Source organism: Rhinoraja longicauda, chromosome 8 (assembly GCF_053455715.1).
Source record: "Rhinoraja longicauda isolate Sanriku21f chromosome 8, sRhiLon1.1, whole genome shotgun sequence".
Lineage (NCBI taxonomy): Eukaryota > Metazoa > Chordata > Chondrichthyes > Rajiformes > Arhynchobatidae > Rhinoraja > Rhinoraja longicauda.
This window is the reverse complement of record NC_135960.1, coordinates 39,106,432-39,131,210: the sequence shown is the minus strand read 5'-3', so window position 1 is coordinate 39,131,210 and position 24,779 is coordinate 39,106,432. Positions and strand designations below refer to the sequence as shown.

The following is a 24,779-nucleotide window of genomic DNA, read 5'->3' as shown; positions in this document are numbered from 1 at the left end:
AGAACAATGGTCATAAAATGTATGACTAAGTTATGAAGAAAGAGTTGATATATGTGACTCGACTAAACATATGGAAGTATTTGTTGAAGTAAATTCGCACATTAATTGATAATCAGCCCAAAAAGGTGGTAATTGGCTTTTCTGCTTTTTTAAATATTTTAACCCCATCTTAATTAATTCATATAGTTATATAATCTTGCACTTAAATTTAATATTTACTCATTACTGTTCCACCACTGTTTTCCTGGCACTCTTGGTTCCAGAGCTTTGCTGGTTTATCCAGAAGGCCAAGGAAGTCGGCTATGGGGATAGATGTGCTGGCTCCAGCTGGGCTGGAGTTCCAGAGCCCAGTTCACAGCTTGCAAATTCAACCCACCGATCGGCCATGGAAGTCCCGATGAGGTCGCGATTGGCTGCCTTGCCCAGCCTAGGTGCCACATTTTCGGGGAGACTACCAGGGCGCGGGGGATTTCTCACGGAACCCCTAGCGACCTCATTGACAAATTGCAATTACCGACTGTTTTGGGGGAAAATCTAAGGCGAAATCCGAATGGCGGAAATGAAATAAGAAAGCGGAAACTTTCCGCCGGGTTGGGAGGGGTGTCAATTGTTTCTCATTTAACCTCTCATGAGCAATAGATAACAAAATAATATCTGGTTTATTCAACTACTTGAAGAGCATTCTATCTCCATCACATTCCAATCCCAAACATTTACCCTCCCAATTTTCTTGGTGCAGAACAGAAAGGATTTTGATACATATTCACAAATTATTTATAATAATGAAGCTATTAGGAAAAAAATAAACATCAAAAACAAGGATGTAAAGTAGTGTACTACTTTTCATTAATTTACACCTAGTTCATTAAACCAGACAGATGATGGTTGACTGCCGTGACTAAAATATTTTGCTCCAGGAAGATTCATGCAATAACATGCAAAAGATAAAATACTCAAAAACTGGAAAGGCTACAACCTTTAATTCAAAACTGATAAGTATCTACAATTTTCAAAATTACTGCGCTCTGCGGCTTTATGTGCAACGCGAATGAGAATTGAATAGATCCCATTATAACTCTCCCTAAAGATTTGCTGTTATCAGTGAAGGAAAACGAGCATTCAAATACATTGAAGCAATCTAATATCCTGCAATTCGACAACAAGGCAAAAATATCAAGTACATTGACATAAAGCTTTACTGAAGTCAATTTTCTTTCAACCTTTATCAATTGAAGGAAGTCTCACCATATATTTAAAACCCAATCTTGAAAGGCTTGCATTAAAATCAGCTACTTTTAACGGCACTGAATGGTTGGGATTGAGCAGATAGGTCCCTCTAATTACATACAATAATTACAGCAATTATGTACATTAGATAATAAAGCACAAATAAAAGAACCTTTTAAAAACATGACCCAAGCCCCATAAACACATAAAGACAGACTGCACTTTTGAAATGAAATTGTTTTGACATTTCAAATTAAATGCACATTTCACACAATTGGGTTTGAAATGAGGTCAGTTACCTATTCTGCTCAGATCTGCTTGGAAAGAAGTACAATTAACAGTCCCTTTTGTACCATGCCAACATGTCTCTGTCCAACTGTTACCTGATAAAATGTAATTTTCTACCTAATCAAGATCCTGCTACAATAAAATCAATAAACGCAACATGGCAGAATCTTTGTCTCTATTCGTGATTGTGCTGAATAATACTTCAAAATGATGCCGTGAACACAGATGTCAGAGGCTTGATGCCGCTGCACAAATGTTCGCACTGTCTAGCTTAATCATAGTTGTTTTGAATGGTTTATCTCCAGACAGAGAAACTGAACTATGCAGATTTGTGCAAAACTTTCTTGCAGTTGATACAAAAAATTGGGTTTTAGGCAGAAGGGAGAGGATGTTGGTAGTCTGTGGAGTGTAGCTAGCCATAACTTGGCAAAAGGATTAGTTTCAACTTAGTCCTCATTGACACACTCACTAGAAATTTGGTGGAGATAATATTCTCTTCCACCTTCTTCACCAAGGCATGCTCATTTGCCTCAGGGAAGACGCACTAGTCTGGTATGGTAACTAACACCATGAAATGACTAAATTGGGTGTACAAAGTATAAGATCCATCATTTGCTTTTACATGGTATATTTTGCAAAAAAGATCATCCCAAGTATGTCCAGCTCGTTCTAACTCAGCATCTTAAAAGGTATTGATCACATATTGTATGTACTAAGGTAAGAAAGAGTGGGGCGCAGGGGAGAGTTGGGGTGGGGGAGAGAGGAAAGTGGGGGGAGGGGGTGGGGAGGAGAGAGTGGGGGTGGGGGGAAAGGGGGGTTGGGGGAGGAGTGGGGTGGGGGGGAGGAGTGGGGGTGGGGAGGAGGGCAGGGTGGGGAGGAGGGAAGAGTGGGAGTAGGGAAGAGAGTGGGGGTGGGGGGAGGGGAGGGCGAGGGGAGGGGGAATAGGGGTGAGGAGGGGGGAATAGGGGTGAGGGGGGAATAGGGGTGAGGAGGGGGGAATAGGGGTGAGGAGCGGGGAATGGGGGTGGAGGCAGGGCTGGGGGAGGGGCAGGGGGATGGAGTGGGTCAGTGGGGGGAGGAGGGGGGGGGATAAGGGGGATTGAGTGGGGTGGTTTCTGGTGCTACACCAATACAGGAGATGCTTTGGGTCCAGGGCTCACTCAGTGACACCCTCTCCCCTTCCCTGTCCCCCCCTCTATGAGGAATGGGCCCAACGGGTCCACTTTGTCTAATATATATATATATATATATAACCAAAACTCTAATCTTGTCCAAAAATAAATAAATATATATATATATACATACACATGTCTGAGATTTGGTTATTGAACTACAGCCGAAATGGTTAATAATATCGCCACAGCTTCAGCACCACCTTAATCACCATTGTCCTGGCAACCGTTAACAACAAGTTTCACAATCTCAAGATGTCCCAAAATGACACTCTGCCAATTAAATACTTTTGATATGTAATCAAAAATAATTAATAAAAGTTGCTAATTTGTGCAAAGCAAGTCCTAAAAACAAGCAAAAATAACAATAGCATATTCTATTGTAACTGAAACATTAGTTATCGGGATAAACATTAGCCAGGAAGCCATAATTTTCAAAAACATTTGTAATATTCCAAATTTCTAACTATCTTTCCACTTAGCAGGACTTTCTTAATTTCACTCCTGAAAAGTCATGACATTTTCAGACCACATATTCCAGTCAACATCCCAAACTGTGGAAGTAGTTTTCGCCTACCAAGCCCTTGCAAAAATCATCCTGGTCATGATTAATGGCTCATAGAATAGAGAACAGTACAGCACAGGAAAAGATCCTTCAAGCCACAATGTCAGGAATTACTTGGTTTCTCTGTCTTATCTTTGCATAATAGAGGTTATACTATCTTAACAAATGATTCCCAAATCAAGAACTTTATCCATAACATATTGACCTAATATGGGAACTCTAAGATGGAAAGTAGCTGACTTTCACTTTTTAATGTCATAGAGTCACACAGCATGGAAACAGTCCCTTCGGCTCATCCTCTCTATGCCAACCAAGATGTCCCATCTAAGCTGATCAAGATTCTGTTGTAATGTTTGGCAACCATCTTCACTATATATATACCATGTACTGTCATCTGCAAACTTACTGATCATGCCTCGTATATTCTCATACAGATTGTTGATATTGATTAAATGGGCCCAACAGCGATCCCTAAGGCACATTATTGGTCACAACCCTCCAGTCGGAAACACCATCTTCCACCACCATCCACTGCTTCCTACCATTAAGCCAAATCTCTTTCCATGAAGCCAACTGTCCCTGGATCTCTTACGAACTTTCCAGAGCAGTACCATGTGGAGAACCTTAAAGGCTTTGCTTAAATCCACGACAGAGATGTTCGGCTTATTGGTCGAAAGTTCTCAGATTTTTCTTTGCAGGTCTTTTTAAATAGAGCACAACATTCGCCACCCTCCAATCATTTGGTACCTCAGCTGTATATAACGGTGATTCATTTACAGGTCTACCACTGATTTTCTTCCTTCATATTATTTATCTACCTTCATGTACGTTACGATGCCCATCACCTGCTTGACTGAATATAAACAGCCTCAAGACATCTACATTAACTTTCAAAAGTTCTCTCGTGTTCATGTCTTTCTTAGCAACAGAGCAGAAATTTTCATTGAGGACTTCCACGTCAGTTGTGGCATCACACATAATGACCACATTGGTTTCTGAGGTGTCTATTTTCTTTGGATTCTCCTTATCTGCCAGAGCTATTCCATGCCTCAATTTTGACCTCCTGATTTCCTACCTAAGTATGCTCTTCAATCACCAGTAATCCTTCAGCAAAAGACTTGATCCCAGTTGCCTATACCCGACATGCCTCCTCCTTTTTCCTGACCAGAGCCTCAGTGACTCTCGTCATACAGGGTTCCTTACTCCAACCTACATTGCCCTTCCTTCACTTTAACAGGAACATGAACAGCGGCACGGTAGCGCAGCGGTAGAGTTGCTGCTTTACAGCGAATGCAGCGCCGGAGGCTCAGGTTCGATCCTGACTACGGGTGCTGCACTGTAAGGAGTTTGTACGTTCTCCCCGTGACCTGCGTGGGTTTTCTCCGAGATCTTCGGTTTCCTCCCACACTCCAAAGACGTACAGGTATGTAGGTTAATTGGCTGGGTAAATGTAAAAATTGTCCCTAGTGGGTGTAGGATAGTGTTAATGTACGGGGATCGCTGGGCGGCACGGACTTGGTGGGCCGAAAAGGCCTGTTTCCGGCTGTATATATATGATGATGATATGATGATACCTTGCATTCTCACTATCACACTTTTAAATGTACCCCACCTTTCAGATGTCCCTTTAAGCTCAGAAAACCTATCTCAATCAACTTTTGCAAACTCTTTCGAACACTATTGAAAGTTTCCATGCACCAATTTTGAACTCATTTTCTTCTTCTTTACTATTATTTTGTTTCCATTATTATTATGAATTCCTACACGATTAGTTGCTTTGGGATACTGAAAATACTGACACTAAGCAATTATTCAACACTCCTGCTATTTTCTTTTCATTTACAATACCATAGCTATCTGTTTAAGCAGCCTGCTGTGCTTTTGAACAAAAAAAAAGACCACTGGAGGAACTCAGCAGGTCAGGCAGCATCTGTAGAAGGAAATAAATGAACAATGTTTCAAGTTACGACCCTTCTTCACCATGACGGAGGTAAGGGGAGATCAGCGAGAGGAAAATCTGACGTGGATGGATTTAGGTGAAGAGGTTGATTGGCAGATGAGTCAATGCAAGTGAGAACGGTGGAGATCGTAACAAAAGCTGGAGGTGATAAATGAGGAAGACAAAGGGACGCAAATGATGGAATATGATAAAGGAAGGTAAGGACTGGAATGTAGAATCAAAGGGAGGGTTTGTGATGAAAGGGAATGGGGTGATGGAAGAAAAAAGGCAAACATGGATTAGAGAGAGGTAGGTGATGAGTGGATGGAGTATCATATCATATCATATATATACGGCCGGAAACAGGCCTTTTCGGCCCTCCAAGTCCGTGCCGCCCAGTGATCCCCGTACATTAACACTATCCTACACCCACTAGGGACAATTTTTACATTTACCCAGCCAATTAACCTACATACCTGTGTGGGAGGAAACCGAAGATCTCGGAGAAAACCCACGCAGGTCACGGGGAGAACGTACAAACTCCTTACAGTGCAGCACCCGTAGTCAGGATCGAACCTGAGTCTCCGGCGCTGCATTCGCTGTAAAGCAGCAACTCTACCGCTGCGCTACCGTGCCGCCCAAGGGAGAAAGGAATAACGTTATCGGGTTGGGGGTGTGTGGAAAAGAAGGTGTGTGCGAGGGTGGGGAAGAAGAGTGATCTGGATAGATGAGGCGAGGGAGTGTGTTTACCTGAAATTGGATAATTCAATTGTCATGCCATTGGGTTGTAAGCTACCTGAGCGTAATACAAGGTGCTGTTCTTTTAGTTTGTGTCTGTCCACTTTGACAGTTGCTCATATTCCACTGCTGTCAACTATATCTGGACCCCAAAATAATGTTTGACTATTTCCCTCCACAGATGCTGCCTGACCCACTTAGTTGTTCCAGCAGTCTGTTTTTTGCTCAAGATTCCAGCATCTGCAGTCTTATTTTGCCTGTGCTTCTGGTCATTCTCTTTATCATAATATATCTGTAAAAAATGTCCCTTACTAGTTTCCTTTGACTCAGTTTACCATTTTACTGTTATACCTTTTTATTGTTCTATGTATCTCTACCAGTTGCAAGAAATGCACAAAATATTTGCTTGATCAATTTTGTTTTCCTTTACCCGTTTAGTTGTCAATGGCTTATTAATTAAATATGAAATATATTCTTGTCCTTATAGATGTATTCTAAACTATTTTTGTACACTTTTTTTATTTTATGGGTTAGCTGATTTGTCCCATGTATCATGCCAATGCCAGTCGGTCTCTCCTTAATGCAACCATTTTGCAATTACAGATGCTCCCCGACTTACGATGCTTCGATTTACGATATTTCGACTAGGCAGAGATCCGTAGCAAGCCGCAGCTCCTTTCCGGCCACGTGATCAGGTGTATTAAATGCATTTCGACTTACGATATTTTCGGTTTGCGATGGGTTTCTCAGAAAGTAACCCCATCATAAGTTGAGGAGCACCTGTATTCCTTTCAAACAGTACACTGGACAAGATAAATATTCATGCCCTGTTCTCAACTAAATCTGGCTCATTATTAAACTCATTATTCAACACAACTTGCTCTTTTGTTGGTTCTGGCAATGAGTTTAAATAAAAGATATCCTCAAGACCAAAACAATATAATAGAGACCTCCTAACATTTGATTTTACAAATTCAGAATTTTACATCAAAATTCATAATATGGCGCGTAATGCAACTTTTCAGCAAAAAGTATGCACGCCAAATGTGCATACGCATTGCGCTACATTCACGTGTGAAAAACAACTATTATTTCCAACAGTTGGTAGTTCTTGGACTAAATGTACAATGTCAGGCCTATCATGAGTATATTCTACTATTATACAAAGGTTATTGAACAGAAATACTTCTTACAACAAAGAAAAAATTGTTTTGTTTTGTTTTTTTCTATTTTGCTTTTTCCTTATAAATCCCAATACTCTTGATATTGAATAAAAGAACAATGGTCATAAAATGTATGACTAAGTTATGAAGAAAGAGTTTCATTTAAAAAACTGCACATACCTAATTTAATTGAAGACATACAGTGGTCCTTCAACAGCAAATCACAATGGTGCATTCCCCCCCCCCCAATCCTACTCCCCCCCACCACCCCTACTCCCCCCACCTCTCCCCTCCAACCCTCCCCCCTCCCCCCAAATCCACTCCCCCCCCACCCCCACTCTCCCTCTCTTCCCCCCCCGACCCCCACTCCCTCCTCCCACTCCACTGCCCCCTCCCCCGCACCCCAACCACACCCCCCCCCCATACCCCTCTCAACATCAACGGGCCGCACGCTCCGCAGCGAGGCTAGGCCAGCGGCGTGGCGAGACCGGGCCAGTGGCGAGAGGCAAGGTGAGAAGCGAGGCCAGCGGCGAGAGGCGAGGCCAGCGGCGAGAGGCGAGGCCAGCGGCGAGATGCGAGGCCAGCGGCGAGATGCGAGGCCAGCGGCGAGAGGCGAGGCCAGCGACGTGAGGTGAGGTCAGCAACGTTAACTGAGGCGAGGCGAGGCCAGGCCAGTGGCCAGGTGAGGCCGGCGAGTGGCGAGGCGGGGCTGGAGCAGCTGTGAGGCGAGACCAGTGGCGAGACGAGGCCAGGCCAGCGGCGAGGCATGTGTTTTGCGGAAAATGTGAGGCAAAATCAGAATGCCGGAAATGAAATAAGAAAGCGGAAACTTTCCGCCAAATTTCGGAAGGGTTGGGAGGTCTGTATAATCATATCAACTTTGTGCAACCTGGAACCAGGAAGGTAACTGACAGTCAAACGAGAGCATATGGAGTGCATCAACAGATCTACAATGACTAAACAATAATATCTGAGAAGAAAAATGATAATTATCCTGATTATCATACAGGTAAACAAATATATTAAACATGTTCCAAAAAGATATAAAAGATTGACTGCATGAATGAGATTTTGGAACCAGTACTAAACAACCACTGAAGCATGGGCTCATTAATCAATTGCCCAAAATCTTTGTGATAGAAGTGCACCCGTGTACCATATGAAAGAAATGCTGCAAGTATCAAATTTTAGCTTGCAATCAGAGGCTGACACATGAAGCAATCTTGCAGTGTGCGATTTCCACAAGTTTGAAAGGAGCAAACATAATGGAATCAAATGAAAATGATCGAAGTTGAATTCCATTTGAAGAAAGAGCTTTGTGGTGCACTCTCTAAAAAGAAAATGATAAACTGTTCTTCAATGGAATTGCTTAGCAACTAAATGGCAATCCTAATTATCTTGATTCACACAGCCTGCAAGAAATCTGTACTGAAATCACACTGTTTTTATCTTGGAAATAAAATACTTTGAACCCCCACAATTTGCTGTTTTTTCTGCCAAAGAGGCTTCTCCTGGCAATATAAAAAAATTGCTGTATTTCTAAAGCCCCTCCACACCCAGCAATTCACCAGCTGTGGAAAATGGTCAGATAATTTATCCATCCCTTCAGAATGTCTCCCATTGCTGTCTTTTCTGCAGTAAATATTCAAATGTCCAAACCTCTCCTGGGAGGGAGGGAGAGAGGGAGAGAGGGGGGGGAGGGAGAGAGGGGGGGGGTAGGGAGAGGGGGGGGAGGGAGAGGTGGGGGAGGGAGAGAGGGAGAGAGGGGGGAGGGAGAGAGGGGGGGGAGGGAGAGAGGGGGGGAGAGAGAGAGGGGGAGGGAGAGAGGGGGGGAGGGGAGGGAGAGAGGGAGGGGAGGGAGAGAGGGAGAGAGGGGGGAGGGAGAGAGGAGAGAGGGGGGAGGGAGAGAGGGGGGAGGGAGAGAGGGGGGAGGGAGAGAGGGAGAGAGGGGGAGAGAGGGAGAGAGGGGGGAGGAGAGAGGGAGAGAGGGGGGAGGGAGAGAGGGAGAGAGGGGGGGAGGGAGAGAGGGGGGGAGGGAGAGAGGGGGGGAGGGAGAGAGGGGGGGAGGGAGAGAGGGGGGGGGGAGGGAGGAGAGGGGGGGGAGGGAGAGAGGGAGAGAGGTGGGGGAGAGAGAGGGAGAGAGGGGGGGGGAGAGAGAGAGAGGGAGGGAGGGGAGAGAGGGGGGGAGGGAGAGATGGGGGGAGGGAGGGAGAGGGGGGGGAGAGAGGGAGAGAGGGGGGGGTGAGGGAGAGAGGGGGGGAGGGAGAGAAGGGGGGAGGAAGAGAGGGAGAGAGGGGGGGAGGGAGAGAGGGAGAGAGGGGGGAGGGAGGGAGGGGGGGGAGAGAGAGAGAGAGGGGGAGGGGAGGGAGAGAGGGGGGGAGGGAGAGAGGGGGGGGAGGGAGAGAGGGGGGAGGGAGAGAGGGGAGGGAGAGAGGGGAGGGGAGGGAGAGAGGGGGGAGGGAGAGAGGGAGAGAGGGGGGAGGGGAGAGAGGGGGGAGGGAGAGAGGGAGAGAGGGGGGGAGGGAGAGAGGGAGAGAGGGGGGGGGAGGGGGAGAGAGGGGGGGGAGGGGGGAGAGAGGGGGGAGGGAGAGAGGTGGGGAGAGAGAGGGAGAGAGGGGGGGAGAGAGAGGGAGGGAGGGAGGGAGGGAGAGAGGGGGGGAGAGAGGGGGGGAGAGAGGGGAGGAGAGGGGGGGAGAGAGGGGGGAGAGAGGGAGAGAGGGGGGTGAGGGAGAGGAGGGGGGGAGGGAGAGAAGGGGGGGAGGGAGGGAGAGAGGGGGGAGGGAGGGAGGGGGAGGGAGGGGGGGGGGAGAGAGAGAGAGAGAGGGGGAGGGGAGGGAGAGAGAGAGGGGGGGAGGGAGAGAGGGGGGGAGAGAGGGAGAGAGGGGGGGAGAGAGGGAGAGAGGGGGGTGAGGGAGAGAGGGGGGGGAGGGAGAGAAGGGGGGGAGGGAGAGAGGGGGGAGGGGGGGAGAGAGGGAGAGAGGGGGGAGGGAGGAGGGGGGGAGAGAGGGGAGGGGAGGGAGAGAGAGAGGGGGGAGGGAGAGAGGGGGGGAGAGGGAGAGAGGGGGGGAGGGAGAGAGGGAGAGAGGGGGGGGGGAGAGAGAGAGAGAGAGAGAGAGAGAGAGAGAGAGAGAGAGAAGAGGAAGAGAGAGAGAGAGAGAGAGAGAGAGAGAGAGAGAGAGAAGAGAGAGAGAGTGAGAGAGAGAGAGAGAGAGGAGAGAGAGAGAGAGAGAGAGGAGAGGGAGGGAGGGAGGGAGGGAGGGAGGATGAGGTTTAAATTGAAGGGAAAGGCAAACCTCTTTTGTTAGACTGTGCACTCTTTTGATCATATCAATAAATACAATCTGAATCACCATCATCCCTACGCTGGTCAATCATTACAGCATTTGTGTTGTTACAACGCAAAAAATAAAAGTCAACGTTATATAAACGTTCCAAACTAAATTTAAACAATCAAAACACACCATTATTCAAAATCGAAATATTTATTTTTGGTAATTCCCTCAAATGCCTGTCTGCTGCGTAGTTACAGTTTGACCGACAGAAGGCCACTAATCTTAGTGAAGGATTCTGCAAAAAGATCATCTTCAGCAGTTCTGGCAGTTCCAGTTTCATATGGTCTCATCTAGGGATGAGCAGCAGCAGTCTGACAGCCAATAGCAAAGGCAACATTGGAGCTAAAAAGATGACATCTCATTATTATCCCATGAGAGCAAACACATTCAGACTCCAAGCACAATGGCATCTGCAGAAATGAGGATAGCATTTTGATCTTTAGCTGTACTTCAGATAGTGTTTGACATCAGCTTGTGGTGCAAAAGCACTAGTCATCAATATTTAGTATAATAGTTGGAATTCAAAAGTGTGCTTATGGAGTTTCTTCCAAATCTCTGCAGGAGTGCATGAGCTTCAGATTGTGCTCCACGTCAGATCAATGCTCGTTATTTTGAGAGGGACGGACAGAGTTGACGTGGGTAAGCTTTTCCCTTTGAGAGTGGGGAAGATTCCAACAAGTGGGACATAGCTTCAGAATTGAGGGACAAAAGTTTAGGGGTAACATGAGGGGGTAACTTCTTTACTCAGAGGGTGGTGGCTGTATGGAATGGGCTTCTGGTGGAAGTGGTGGAGGCTGGCTCGATTTTATTATTTAAGAGTAAATTGGATAGGTATATGGATAAGAGGGGGATTAGAGGGTTATGGTCTGAGTGCAGGTAGATGAGACTAGGTCAGGGAGAGTGGTCGGCGTGGACTGGAAGGGCCGAACGGGCCTGTTTCCGTGCTGTAGTTGTTATATGGTTATATGGTTATTTCCATGCTCTTTGACATAACACCCAGGCTTTCTGGCAGGCCTTTCGTTTCAAGCATTTCATTGTTCAAATTTAGCAGAATTCTTCTATGGCTTTCAATAGTGCTTTGGAGCAGAACTCATGCAAGACCTTGCCATCTGGAGTGCTACAATATGCATCAGTTTTTTCTAGCATGGCTACAGGCCATGAGGCCAATGATTCACTGCGTGTAACTCCCCACTCTTAACCAACAACTAACTTATAAACAATTTTATTATCTGACATTGCGGTGCTGCCAATGTGTTTATCAGATGAGAGGTATATGTCCATCTTCAATGGCTTCTAGGCCTATCATTCCCTATACAGTTGGCTCACTTGGCAGTTGTAAAAAATCAGAAGAGAATGTTGAATGGGAGTGGAAATAAGATGCAAGGAAGTTCAGATGTGAGAATAATGTTATCTTCTATTGTTTTAGCCGCATAGGTAGCCATAACTCAGCAACAGCTGCTCCAGATAAGTCCTTTCCATGGAGTTATAGTTATGCCAACAAGTCTATCATATGCCAGTCAACTGTTACTGTCGCTAATTAAGTGTCATCCTACCCTGCAAGAGAGAAAGGGAGCTGTGTAAGTGGGTGTTGTGCAATCTGCTATGAATGAATGAATTTCATGGACGAATAACTCGGTGTAAATAAAAGCAAGCATCAGTACTGAGTATTAAGCCTACGAATGCCTAAACAGAGAAATAAGGTAGATAAGTGATGAAGTCACGGTACACTGGGGCTCACCATGATTTTGAATTTCAAAAATCACTTTAAATGATTTGACCTGCGTTAAGTTGTCCTCACAGTCAAAGCATAAAGCAAAAGCAGTACTTTTGTGATATGGAGCCCAACGTGTTACAACATTTTCAGCATCTTGTTTCACTACATGGTCATATTGAGGAGCCAGTGCTGCTGTCGCAGCTGCGGCTTGCCAGCAGTCCGTCTGTCTTTTGTGTTTTTTGTTGTTTTTGTATGAATTGTAGTTTTAATATGGTGTAGGGTTTGTATGTTATGTTTGGGGGGGGGTGGGAGGGAACGGGAACTGTAAAATTCTCTCTCCCGAACGGAGACGCGACCTTTGTTTCTGTGTCGTGTCTCCGTTCCCGCTGTGGCCTACCACCGGCCATGCACCTGGGACCACCTGGGGCTCTGGTTCGCAGAGCCCGCGGCCCGGACTCACCACCTGCGGCGCTGGCCGCCTTCGGATGCTGCGGGAGCGGCTGCGACTCGTCTCCGGAGGCTCCGGCGCGGGCCGCGTGGACGTCGGAAGCCCGCAGGCCCCTGGGTGGGGGCCGACATCGGGAGCTCCGGCAGCGGCATAGGCAGCGTGTTCGCCCGTCCTGAATCGCGGGGCTTGGGTCGGCCCGCCGCGGACCTTTCACCGTCCAGCGCGGCCTGGAATAGGCCGCGGGATTTTCACCGCCCAGCGGGGGCTTCAATGTCGGGAGCCACGACCGCCCCGATGTGGCAACTCTAACAGCCTGACCTCGGGACAAGACGGCAGGGGAAGAGAAAATACATTGTGGCCTTCCATCACAGTGAGGAGGAACTGGAGGAGACTCACTGTGATGGATGTTTCTTTTTGTTTGGTGTTAGTTTGTGATTGTATGTGTTATTGCATTTTTATTGATTATTCTTATTGGTCTTATTGTTCAACTGCGGGTAATGTTTCATTTCACTACACATTTATGTGTATGTGACAAATAAACGACTATTGACTATTGATTGACTATTGACTATTTTTGCAGCTATTGCACATTAAAATCTTGCTAAACATTAGAACAGAAACAAAATGGAAACTACTACTTCAACTTGGAAAATTATGTTCTGTATATACTTAAAATATAGGAGGTTATTTTTGGTCAGTCATTCCATTACAATCCATTGCATTTGCATGATCCATAAACATTATTGTCAGCATTGTGCCCCAAATTCTAAATTTTCGTGTACTGCAGTCTGTTAAACACATCGCAGAGTCCAATTGTGGCATAAATTTTCATCACACTGCAGGAGCTCCAACTGATTAGTAAACAGGTAAATCATAAAGAAAGTTGTTAATATTGCACTGGGTCCATCAGATACTGAAGGAGCAGCTGCCAGTGAGTTGTAAGAAAGCCTTCAGTGCATCAGCCACGAAGCATGAAAAATACACGTCAGGTACAATTACCTCCAGGCAATAAGAATTCTGAATCCTTCAACAGTGTCAAGGTTGATTTTCCATAAATTCATAGTCGATGGGTGGGAAATTCAGCCCATAATATATTTTTCACAGAAGAAAATGGTCTCAACAACAGTCCAGTAGGTCCTACTTCTTCTAAATCAGGTAGTGGGTCAAACCACACGAGCAAACGAAAAATTGAAAAGCAAGAAGAAATTGCAGATGGTATAAACTTAAAATGGAATATTAGAAATATTCAGCTCAGGTTGTATTTATGGAAAGAGAACAACAGAGACTCAGTCACAAGCACAATATGGAAGAATTGTTACATTGCTGGAGGTAGCATTTGGAAAAACGTTCTGTTATGATTGTAAGCCCTGGTGGGCCACATGTGGAGTATTGTGTTCAGTTTTGGTCACCCTACTATAGGAAGGATGGCATTAGCTGGAAAGAGTACACAGAAGATTTATGAGGATGTTGCCAGGACTTAAGGGCCTGAGCTAGAGGGAGAAAATAAGCAAGCTAGGAATTAATTCCTTGCAGCACAGGAGGCCAAGTGGTGATCTTACAGGTGTTTAATATCATGAGGTAAATACAATGCCCTTTACCCAGGGCATCAAACCAGAGCGCATTGGTTTGAAGAGAGAGGGGAAAGATTTAATGAGAACTCAAGGGACAACCTTTTTACGCAGTGGGTTGTTGGTATATGGATTACCAGAGGAGGTAGTTGAGGCAGGTACAATAACAATATTTAGAAGACACTTGGACAGGTACATGGATAGGAAGGATTTAGAGGGATATGGACCAAATGCAGGCAAATTGGACTAACGTAGAAGGGGCACCTTGGTCAGCATGGACAAGGTGGGCCAAAGGGCCCGTACTGTATGACTATATGATAACATTAAACTGAATTCATGTTTACATTTTTTTAAGGTGTCAACGACCATGTCACCACTAAAAAACGCAGCAGACGAATTATCTCTGCTGCCCTGGAAAACTGGAAAATACTTTTCCCCTTAACCAAAATCATTACACTGTTAATGGTTCTTTACAAAGTGGCTGCCAAGTTTCCTAGAACAGAAAACACATTCAGAAGGCTGTAAACTGCTCAAGGCGTTCTATGACTGTGCAGAGATCTGGAGGAATACAACATCTTCCTTCCAAGATTCTTGATCATTGCATGAAAAACGTCGTAAGTTATACTTGACATCCCACTGGCATGTTCTAAGAGAGGTGCAAATCTTGGGAAAATTAGCAAGTTTGTTTGTGCCCAAGTGTATGCCACTGAACTGCATCAATAACATGAGCATTCCGAGACATGCAGGAAACATAGGCATACAAAACAGTCAGGAAAGATTATCTAAAGAGAACATTAGGCTTACACAGATATACCAGGATGTTTTGACCGAATCTAGCCCTCAACAAATTAAGTCAATTGAGATGAGTAGCTCATTTCCAAAGTTCAACATTGAAAGGGGAATTGCAATTATATTGTTGCAGACCTCCTAACATTTGATTTTACAAATTCATAATTTTAATGTACAAAATTCAGAATTTTACATCAAAATTCATAACAGGGTTAAAGGGATGTTGGATGATGATCCAAGTTAACTTTGTCAAAGATTGCAGACAGGTTGAGAGGAATGAAGACAAACAGAACCTGTCACGATCACAGTGAGCTGAAGAAGGGTCTCGACCCGAAACATCACCCATTCCTTCTCTCCCGAGATGCTGCCTGACCTGCTGAGTTACTCCAGCATTTTGTGAATAAATACCTTTGATTTGTACCAGCATCTGCAGTTATTTTCTTACACAGTGAGCTGTGTTATTAATATGGCAATGGTGGAAACAGGATTGAAGGATTTCAAACCATCAGTTTGGATAAGAAGGAAATAAATTTTGGTGACTTCAATGTGTTTGAAAAATGTTCAATAACAGTGCTAAACTAATCAAATTGAGTGACTTCATGAAATTAAAACCCATTTGAAATCAACAGGTTTGGCCGAAATTAGTTATCAGAATATTGATTCTTTATGCTCATGGATTCTGCTCAGGTACAGCCATTCTTTTCAAGCAGTTGTGCTCAATAAATAGTACTATGACAAAAGCTAAATAGTTTAAGTCCTCTACTTTAACCTTGGATATTCTCACTTTAAGATGTCAGAATTCAGCAAATATCAGCAGCTGGACTGCTGAAAAGAGCAAGTTACTCACCCTTCAAATTACAATCATGTTCAATATCAGTGTTTTCAGAAAGATGATTCACCGAGAGCAACCATTAAATCTTCATAAATTCATGCAAATCGCAATCGCATTAGAAGATCAATTTAACCAGAAACCGAGCTGACATATTTTATTATGGGCCGTTACAGTTCTGCTGTTTGGCTGAGTGAGATTACGTCCTAAAATAAACCTGTAACCTCTCTAAACTAAGCTCCACAAGGGAAGTCCTTATTCCATGATTCCTCTACTCCTTCAGAATCTTCCTGCAGTTATGATCATCTCAGCTTCACACTTGATATAGTTGGGAGTAGAATAGCAGTGTTGAAAAATTTAGTCGCAAGTTCTTCATATTAAAATCTGCACAATGCGGTTTATTTGCCATCTAAAGAGATGAAATCTGCTCTACTTTTGCCAAACAACTATAGTTGCTGAATGAATTGAGATTTAGAATGCGAAGACTGCTAGATTTTTGTTAGAAAGGTATATCAACATTGACCAACTTGAAACTAAAGGAGGTACAAAATGCTGAATTCTCTTTTCGTTACGTTACTCAACACAAATGCTGCAGGGTGAAGGGATGAAAACTTAGTTTTATCATTCTATAAGACAATCTCAGATGGGGCAGTTATAGACAGTAAAGGGAACAGAAACCACATATTTTCGTCTTCCATTGTGATCAATAACAAGCTGGGGGGAGTCATCTAGTGTATGTTACACAGTAACAACTTACATTTGCACCTTCTGCTTCGGAGCATTTACAAGTAAGATTTAACATGGAGCCACAAAGGATCATATTAAAATGTAGAATTAACAATTTGGACAGCCGTCTCCAATGACAGGAGGGACAAAACCATAAAGTGTTCTGCGAACAAAGGTGGAAATTTTTAACCTCAAGCTGTAAATCAATGTAGAATACCAAACAAATAGCAAAGGACAAACAAATTTTTGTGCGAGCAGAAAAGCTAACAAGCAGAAAAGTATTTTGGATGATTTTGGATGCACAATTACAGCAATCCCAATCTTAACTCAAACATTTTAATTAGAAGATTAAAGAGAATAAATATTATGATGATTGTCCTTTAAACCACTGCTCATGCTGCAAATGTGATAAAGTTCTTCATGTACAACATTTCCCCAGACTGAGAGGGAACAATAAGTTATAGAAATCAAGCATTACCATTTGAACAAACAATTGATGTTCGATTTCTTCTAAAGTGTAGTGAAATGAAACCCAAATTCACTATATTTCAAATCATTTCATGCAACAGCCCATGAGCTGCAGTCACATAGTTAAGAAAATAGGAGCCTGCAATTCAATACAGCCTGACATAATACCCTTAACTGCCAAAACATTAATAAAGAAAATGCCACAAGACAGAATAACCATAAACCTTGTTCTACATAGGTTTGGGATGTTCTAATGTGAGAGATGCAGAAATTAAGACAATAGTGACAATCCACTCAAGTGCAATACGTGGCCAACTGTACCACTGACCAAGTTACAAACAGGCATTTATGACAGCAATGAAAACTTAGAACAATAATATTTAAATAGTTTCATGGAAATGGCATCAATACTTTTGTAAATTGCTATCAAGCAAAAAAAAGTGAATGAGCAATTTATACTCAGTGACTTTAACACATTGATCAAGGCTTCCCAAACCTATTTGGTACAGCCACCCACTGAAAGATACATACAAGTACAATAAAGCCCCTTTAGATTTACTTTGATATGGTACTAAACGATAGAACTTTATTTATCCTCAGAGTGAAATTGATCTGCCAACAGTCATAAAAACACAAAATAAATGAAACATGAAATTAAATTGATGAGTGGAAAGGCTTGTAAAGTCTCCTCAGAGACAACGTTATCCACACAGAACGTTATGTAGCTGGTAACAGAGCCCATAAGTCCATCAATATCCACTCCATGGGGACAACAGAGTGCGTCCCAGTCTGTGACCTCAAAACTGCCCTGTAGGAAGTCATAGGCCTCCTATGACCATTTCCTCTCTGACCTTGTGGTCACAGGCAGCCTCTGGACCATTGGTTTATACCTGGGTAGGAGGTGAACCAGGTTGTGGTCAGATCTTCCCAGTGGCACAAGGGCTATGGAGTTGTATGCCTCCAGTTTTACTAGCTGCTAAAAGAAATTATTTTAAACAGTTAAACCTATTGTTAATAAAAGGAAATGTAGGGAAGGTTGGGTAAATATATTATCTACACTGGAATGTTACAGGTCAGAGAGCTTTCGGAAATAATGGGAAACCATTGTAAATGCAAGGTAATGCTCTGTATCGATTGTCGTGAATGAGAAATTTACCATGAGGATCAGGATAAAACAAGAGTGTATCCGAAAGACTGATCAGCGTTCAATACTTGAGTATACATTGGATTATTAACCTCTCCATGCAGAAAAATTGCTCAGTTTAAGTTTCAATTTGCACTAATGAATTAAACCTTTGATGCCTAACTTTCTTTAAAGTTGTGTTGGGTCAATGCTAGCAAAATCATTATTTAAAAAGTTCAAAGTCTTAGTTGATCACACTCTCTGACTTATTTAAATTTAAAGGGTAAAAATTAAATACCCTACCATACAGACTTCAAATTGGGATATCGAACTCAAGCCAAGTTATTCCTCCCTATTTAAAATCAAATCGGCTAATTTGCACAATTAGACACCTGAAATTGCAAGGTACAAACGGCTAGATCTAGACACGAAGATGATTTGTTAAATATTTTTATCTTTATAGCATGAAATGTAATGTTTTGCAAAGTTAATATATTATTTTAAGTTTTCTAATTTTACGCTGGTAGGTATTTTAATAATAATATGATTACATAGCTGTATTTATGAAGAAAAAGTAATATCAGAGAAAATTTCAATCAACCTGGGCAAAATCATTTAAAATAGCAGAATCAAGGTTACTTTTTCGAAAGTGTCTCATTATCAGACTGCCGTGGGGAATGGAATTCCAAAGTTAAAACCTTACCTGGAGAGCCTTTGTTATTCAGGAGATCTTGAAGTTGGCTGCATAAGCGGGCAATATTGTGCAGCTGTCGATTTGGCTGCAGATCTTTCACCCAAGCTGGGGCATGACACACTGGACATCCATTCCCAAGAGAATCAGCAACGCAAACACTGTAAAGCAGTAAAGACTTCTATTTGTATATAAACATCATCACTCTTTGTTAGAACACTGGCATTTTGCTTTATTTTCCTGACCTTTCCCAAAAATCATAACGGCTCTCATTCCCCATCTGAAAGAGAAGCCAGACAATTAATTTTTACCCAAATATTGCTCTGTCACCTCCCAAGTGATTTTTTTTTGTCCCAGGACTATTAGCCGGATCCCTTGGTCCAAGCGAGAACACTAACTACCAACCAAACGACTGGGAAAGAGCTGACTGAAATTAAAAGAAATACTGCTAACATCTTTAAAACAAAAATATCTGATAGTGTACACAAGAAAATTGAGTAGGGCATGCTCACATCTGCAAGCCATTCAATATTATCATGCTTGATTTGGTTCAGACTTCAACTCCTCTTTTCTGCAATTTCTCCATCACCCTCGATTCCCCAATATTTCAAAATGTATCCACATCCTCTTTAACTGCCACATCCAGTAATCTAGCCTTCTCTGCGATGAGGGAGTGCAACAATATTTACACCCTCTGCGGAAGATACCAATGCTCCTCACTTTGTGATCCTCTCTATAGCTTGTTATAATGTCTCCTCGTTTGGTTAGTAATAACATCTTAATATCATTTACCCTCACAAAAAATACTCTCACAAAAATTTTCCTGACTCTTTGATTTCTATATGATAATCAGTCTGCAATGCATGCTAAATCACTTCCCCCAATACTGCAGGTATTATCACATGCATCAGCCTCTTATGTTAATTAATTAATTAAAGTCGTTGAAAACATTAGCGACTCAGTGGTGCTGGTTTCCGACGGGCTCGGTGAGGGATGCACCACACATCTCTGTCCTCCATACAGCTGGCAAGCTCCCCTTTTGTCTCTACATATGCGTCTTCCATCAACGTCTTCAGCATGGTCTTGTTTGGTCGTCCCGGGTTCCGTCTTCCATGGGTGGGTTCCCACAGCACAACCTTGTTTGCTGGTATTTCTGGACGGCGGTGGCAATGACCAGCGAGCCTCATCCTTCTCGACCCGATCTTCTCGGTCAGATGTGGAATCTCCCCATAGAGCTGGGCGTGGGTGATGTGGTCCCTCCAACTAACATTTTGAACTTTTCTGAGCATTCGGGTGTGGATACCATCGAGAGACTTGGACAGTGCTCGAGTGAGAGTCCATGCCTCACCCGTACAATAATATTGTCGCCACAGTTGCATGGAAGAATCTCAGTTTGAGACTCTAAGACATCCGAGATGTCCAGATTTTCCCCATGTTATTGAGGGCTTTCCATGCGAGAACTTTCCGGACCTTGATGTAATTCTCCGAGCTCTGCATCCTCGCTCCCAGGCACTTGAAGTCCTCCACTTTCTTGAGAGATGCACTGCCACTGATCTTAAGAGGCTCATGGTCACCACCGTTGAACTCCATGTACTCCGTCTTCTTGGCATTGAGGTGGAGGACCACTTTCTCGCACTCCGTCTCGACCCTGCCGAGCAGCTCTTGTGCCTCTTATGTGGCATGTGACAAATGTCTGCTGGAAATCCAAATACACTACACCGACAAGTTCACCTCTATTGACTCTGCACATTACACCCTTGAAGTATTCTAGTAAATGTCAAACATTATTTAGCTTTCATTAAATCATGTTGACATGGTTTGATTACATTAAGTTTTTATAAATGAAAGATAATATCCCTTTGTGCAGATATCCTTAAAAAAGAAGTTTATATATTGCAATGGAAAAGGAAGGAAAATGGTGTATTCATGCATTATAGCATGAAAAACAGATACAAAGCAAGGGTGAGAAAGACAGGGCCAGGAAACACGAAGTCATCAGCAGAATTCTCAAGATATGAACTAATGAACTACAGTAAACCCTTGCAATAACGAACCACCGGAAGGGAGTGGGATGGTGTCCAGTATTGTCGATTGTCCGTTACAACCGACCGAGCAGGTGAGGGGGGAAGGGTAAATTTTAACTCAAGGGAAGAAATGTGGTGTTCGGTTGGGGGGGGTTAAACAAGTGGGAATTCACAGGCCAGGGAACCGCAAAGCCCCGGCCCCACATGCGGTGCACCAGGGATGGGTCCGGACTCACGCCGCCTTCATGCTGCTTGCTCTCTCCACTCCTGCAATCAGAGGTATGTCACGTGGCGCCAGCTCATTGAGTAACTGGTGGAAGTGGGGGAGCTTCCTCAATAGCCGGATTCCACTATAAAGAGGTCCGTTATTGCCAGTGTTTACTGTATTTAATATTGTGGCGTTGAGGAGCATGCAGAAGATATCTCATCTGACGCTAAAAATGGTATGGTTTATTACAGTATTAAGAAAGATCTCATAGCTCATTGCCAAATCTCATACCTGATGCCTTGTTGTAGAAACATAGAAAAATAGGTGCAGGAGTAGGCCATTCGGCCCTTCAAGTCAGCACTGCTATTCAATATGATCATGGCTGATCATCTAATATCAGTACTTTGTTCCTGCTTTTTCCCCATATCCCTTGATTCTTTTAGCCCTAAGTTAAATCTAACTCTCTCTTGAAAACATCCAGTGAACTGGCCTCCACTGCCTTCTGTGGCAGAAAGTTCCACAGATTCACAATTCTCTGAGTGAAAAGGTTTTTTCTCATCTCAGTCCTAAATGGCCTACCCCTTCTTTTAAATTGTGACCTCTGGGAATTTTTTTCCTGCATCTAGCCTGTCCAATCCTTTAAGAATTTTATGTTTCTATAAGATCTCCTCTCATCCTTCTAAATTCCAGTGAATACAACCCCAGTCGACTCATTCTTTCATCATATGTCAGTCCCGCCATCCCGGGAATGAACCTGGTGAACCTACATCGCACTCCCTCAATAGCAATAATGTCCTTCCACAAATTAGAAGACCAAAATTGCACACAATATTCCAGGTGTGGTCTCACCAGGGCCCTGTGCAACTTGCTCCTAAACGCAAATCCTCTTGCAATGGAGGCCAACATGCCATTAGCTTTCTTCACTGCCTGCTGTCCCTGCATGCTTACTTTCAGTGACTGATGTACAAGCACACCCAGGTCTTGTTGCATCTCCCCTTTTCCTAATCTGACACGATTCAAATAATCTGCCTTCCTGTTCTTGCCTGCAAAGTGGATAACCTCAGTTATTCACATTATACTGCATCTGCGTGCATCTGCCCACTCACCCAACCTATCCAAGTCACCCTACAGCCTCATAGCATCCTCCTCACAGCTCACACTGCCACTCAGCTTTGTGTCATCCACAAACTTGGAGATGTCACATTTAATTCCCTCGTCTAAATCGTAAATATATATTGTAAATAACTGGGGTCCCAGCAAGTCTTGCGGCACCACACTAGTCATTGCCTGCCATTCTGAAAAGAACCTGCTAATTCCTACTCTTTGCTTCCTGTCTGCCAACCAGTTCTCTAGCCATGCCAATACCCTACCCCCAATACCATGTGCTCTAATTTTGCACTCTCGTGTGTGGGACCTTGTCAAAGGCTTTTAAAAAGTCCAGATACACCACATCCACTGGCTCTCCCTTATACATTTTACTTGTTCCATCCTCAAAAAATTCCAGAAGATTGGTCAACAATGATTATCCCTTCATAAATCCATGCTGATTTTGACCAATCCTGTCACTGCATTCCAAATGCGTTGCTATAACATCTTTAATAATCGACCCAAACATCTTCCCACTACCAATGAAAGGCTAACTGGTCTATAATTCCCCATTTTCTCTCTCCCTCCTTTCTTAAAAAGTGGAGTTACATTGGCTACCCTCCAGTCCACAGGAACTGATCCAGTCGAGAGAACATTGATAAATGATCACCACGATTATACTGAGAATTATCTGAGGGTTTCACATGCAACCACTTTTGAGAATGGCTCATGTAGTGGAAAGCAATGGGCTACCATGCAACTAAATACAAGTAATAATGATCAGCTGATTTCATTTCTCTCCCAGCTGAGGTAAGTAGGAAAGTTGAAAGGGGTGCCAAGATCCTTCTATTCTGCAGCATTAATATTTAGTGAAAAACCAGGTCATATCATATTTCTTAGCAATCTCATTTTAATTCATATTTAATTTGGAAAAAGTAGCTGAGTAAGCAATGAGTGGCTTTCATAGTTGGGTCCCATTTGAGATTTGTAAATGAAGATATTGTCTGGAGCCCTAGCAAATTCAAATCCATCCTTTCTCTAATCTCTAGTCAAATAATTGCAATGTCTGGGACCTTAATTCGACAGACTGTTAGACGTCTTTTCTACAGTGAACCTAATTATCATTCCTACCAGGTGCAGACTTCTAAATTAATGTTGTCTTATTTTTTATTCAAGATAGCAAAATGAATATAACTTTATTTATTCCATAAAAGAGATGAAAATATGTTTTCAGCCTCATGCCATGCAATTGTAACAAATACTGCATCCAACTAAAGAGAAAATAAACAAGAATCATTTGACTGCTGCTCTGGGAGGGAGACTTCAGGGTCATTATGCTGCCACATAATAAGATGTACTAAATGCCTTTCCTCAGCAACAATCAATGTGACCATCAGAAAAATGTCAGGCAATTGATTAGGCGTCCTCTTTAAAACATTGCCAAGCCAGAACCATTGATCAAACTTGCTATCCCTAACCTACTCTCGCCAACTATAGATAACCTAAAATCACAAAAAGTAAATGACTAGATTCCATAATTTTACAGATCAGTCATCAGTCAATATCAATGTTGCCTTCCTTCTCTACAACAGCGCACTTCATTTACAGTAAAGTATCCTATGACATCCCAAGGCCATGAACAGTACTTTAGAAATGCAAGTTTTTTTAAACTTTAAATGTAGAAACTTTGGCAATGTTGAAGACCCAAACATTTCAACAATCTTTAAAGAACTTTAGAAACCACTGTAGATAAATGACACTGGTTGAGTTCGTAGGTGTTTATAAATAAATTAAGAGGCCCAAGTAGTTACCAATTATATTGAGAACAACCAACATACAAAGTATTTTCGAAGTAAATAAAAATATTAATTTACCTGCAAGTACTGTTCTGTATTTCTAGATTTTAAAAAATAATTTTCCAAATATTTGTTTTCCAACCATTAAATTTATCTTGAAATTGTGACACAAACTTTTGAAATATTTAAATGATCTGGACTGTACCTTATCTGCCTGGTGGAAATGTACTTGTGGAAATTTATTTGGGATAAGACCCTTCTCTTGACTGAAGCTCTTGTGGTGAACAGCATTCTGGGCTGAACTGGATACTTCTGCTAACATGACCTTCCTTGACCACTTCTAATTTTACTATAAAAGAAACAAAATGCTGGAGTAACTCAGAGGATCAGGCAGCATCTCGAGAGTAATTGATAGGTGATGTTTTAGGTTGGGATCCTTCTTCAGACTGCAGGGGGGGAAGAAAGCTGGAAAAGAGGAGACAGGACAAAGTCTGGCAAGTTATAGGTGGATACAGGTGAGAGGGAGTTTTGATAGGCAGATGGCTGGACAAAAGCCAAAGATGAAAAGACAAACGGTATGAGGTAAGGATAGAAGTGCAAATTGTGAAGCCAGAGAAAGGAATATAGGTGGAAAAGAAGATAGTAGGGAGAAATGGGTGCACATCAAGGTGTGGCACAGCGATGGGGTGGGGGGTCGTTAGGTACCTAAAATTGGAGAATTCCAATGTTCATACCATTAAGTTGTAAGTTACCCAGGTGGAATACGAGAAGCTGTGCTCCAGTTTGCACAGGTGAGGGATTCATCTATGATAGTATGGGGGATTTCACATTTTCAAAAGAAAGAGGATATCTTGTATATAGGATTCACCTCTCCTCACCTGGTTC

General features: G+C 43.1%; 1 protein-coding gene across 2 annotated transcripts in view; it reads right to left on the bottom strand.

The window, feature by feature from the left end:
* The window catches only part of bard1 (BRCA1 associated RING domain 1), a 144,963-nt gene that overhangs the window by 112,676 nt on the left and 7,508 nt on the right, over window positions 1-24,779 (bottom strand). The window contains exon 3 of one of the 2 annotated variants that reach the window (XM_078404477.1): window positions 18,793-18,941. In XM_078404477.1, the coding sequence (XP_078260603.1) occupies window positions 18,793-18,941 (149 nt within the window). Of the gene's footprint in view, window positions 1-8,660; window positions 8,758-18,792; window positions 18,942-24,779 lie in introns of those variants that run through there. The other variant, XM_078404478.1, reaches the window with a different exon arrangement.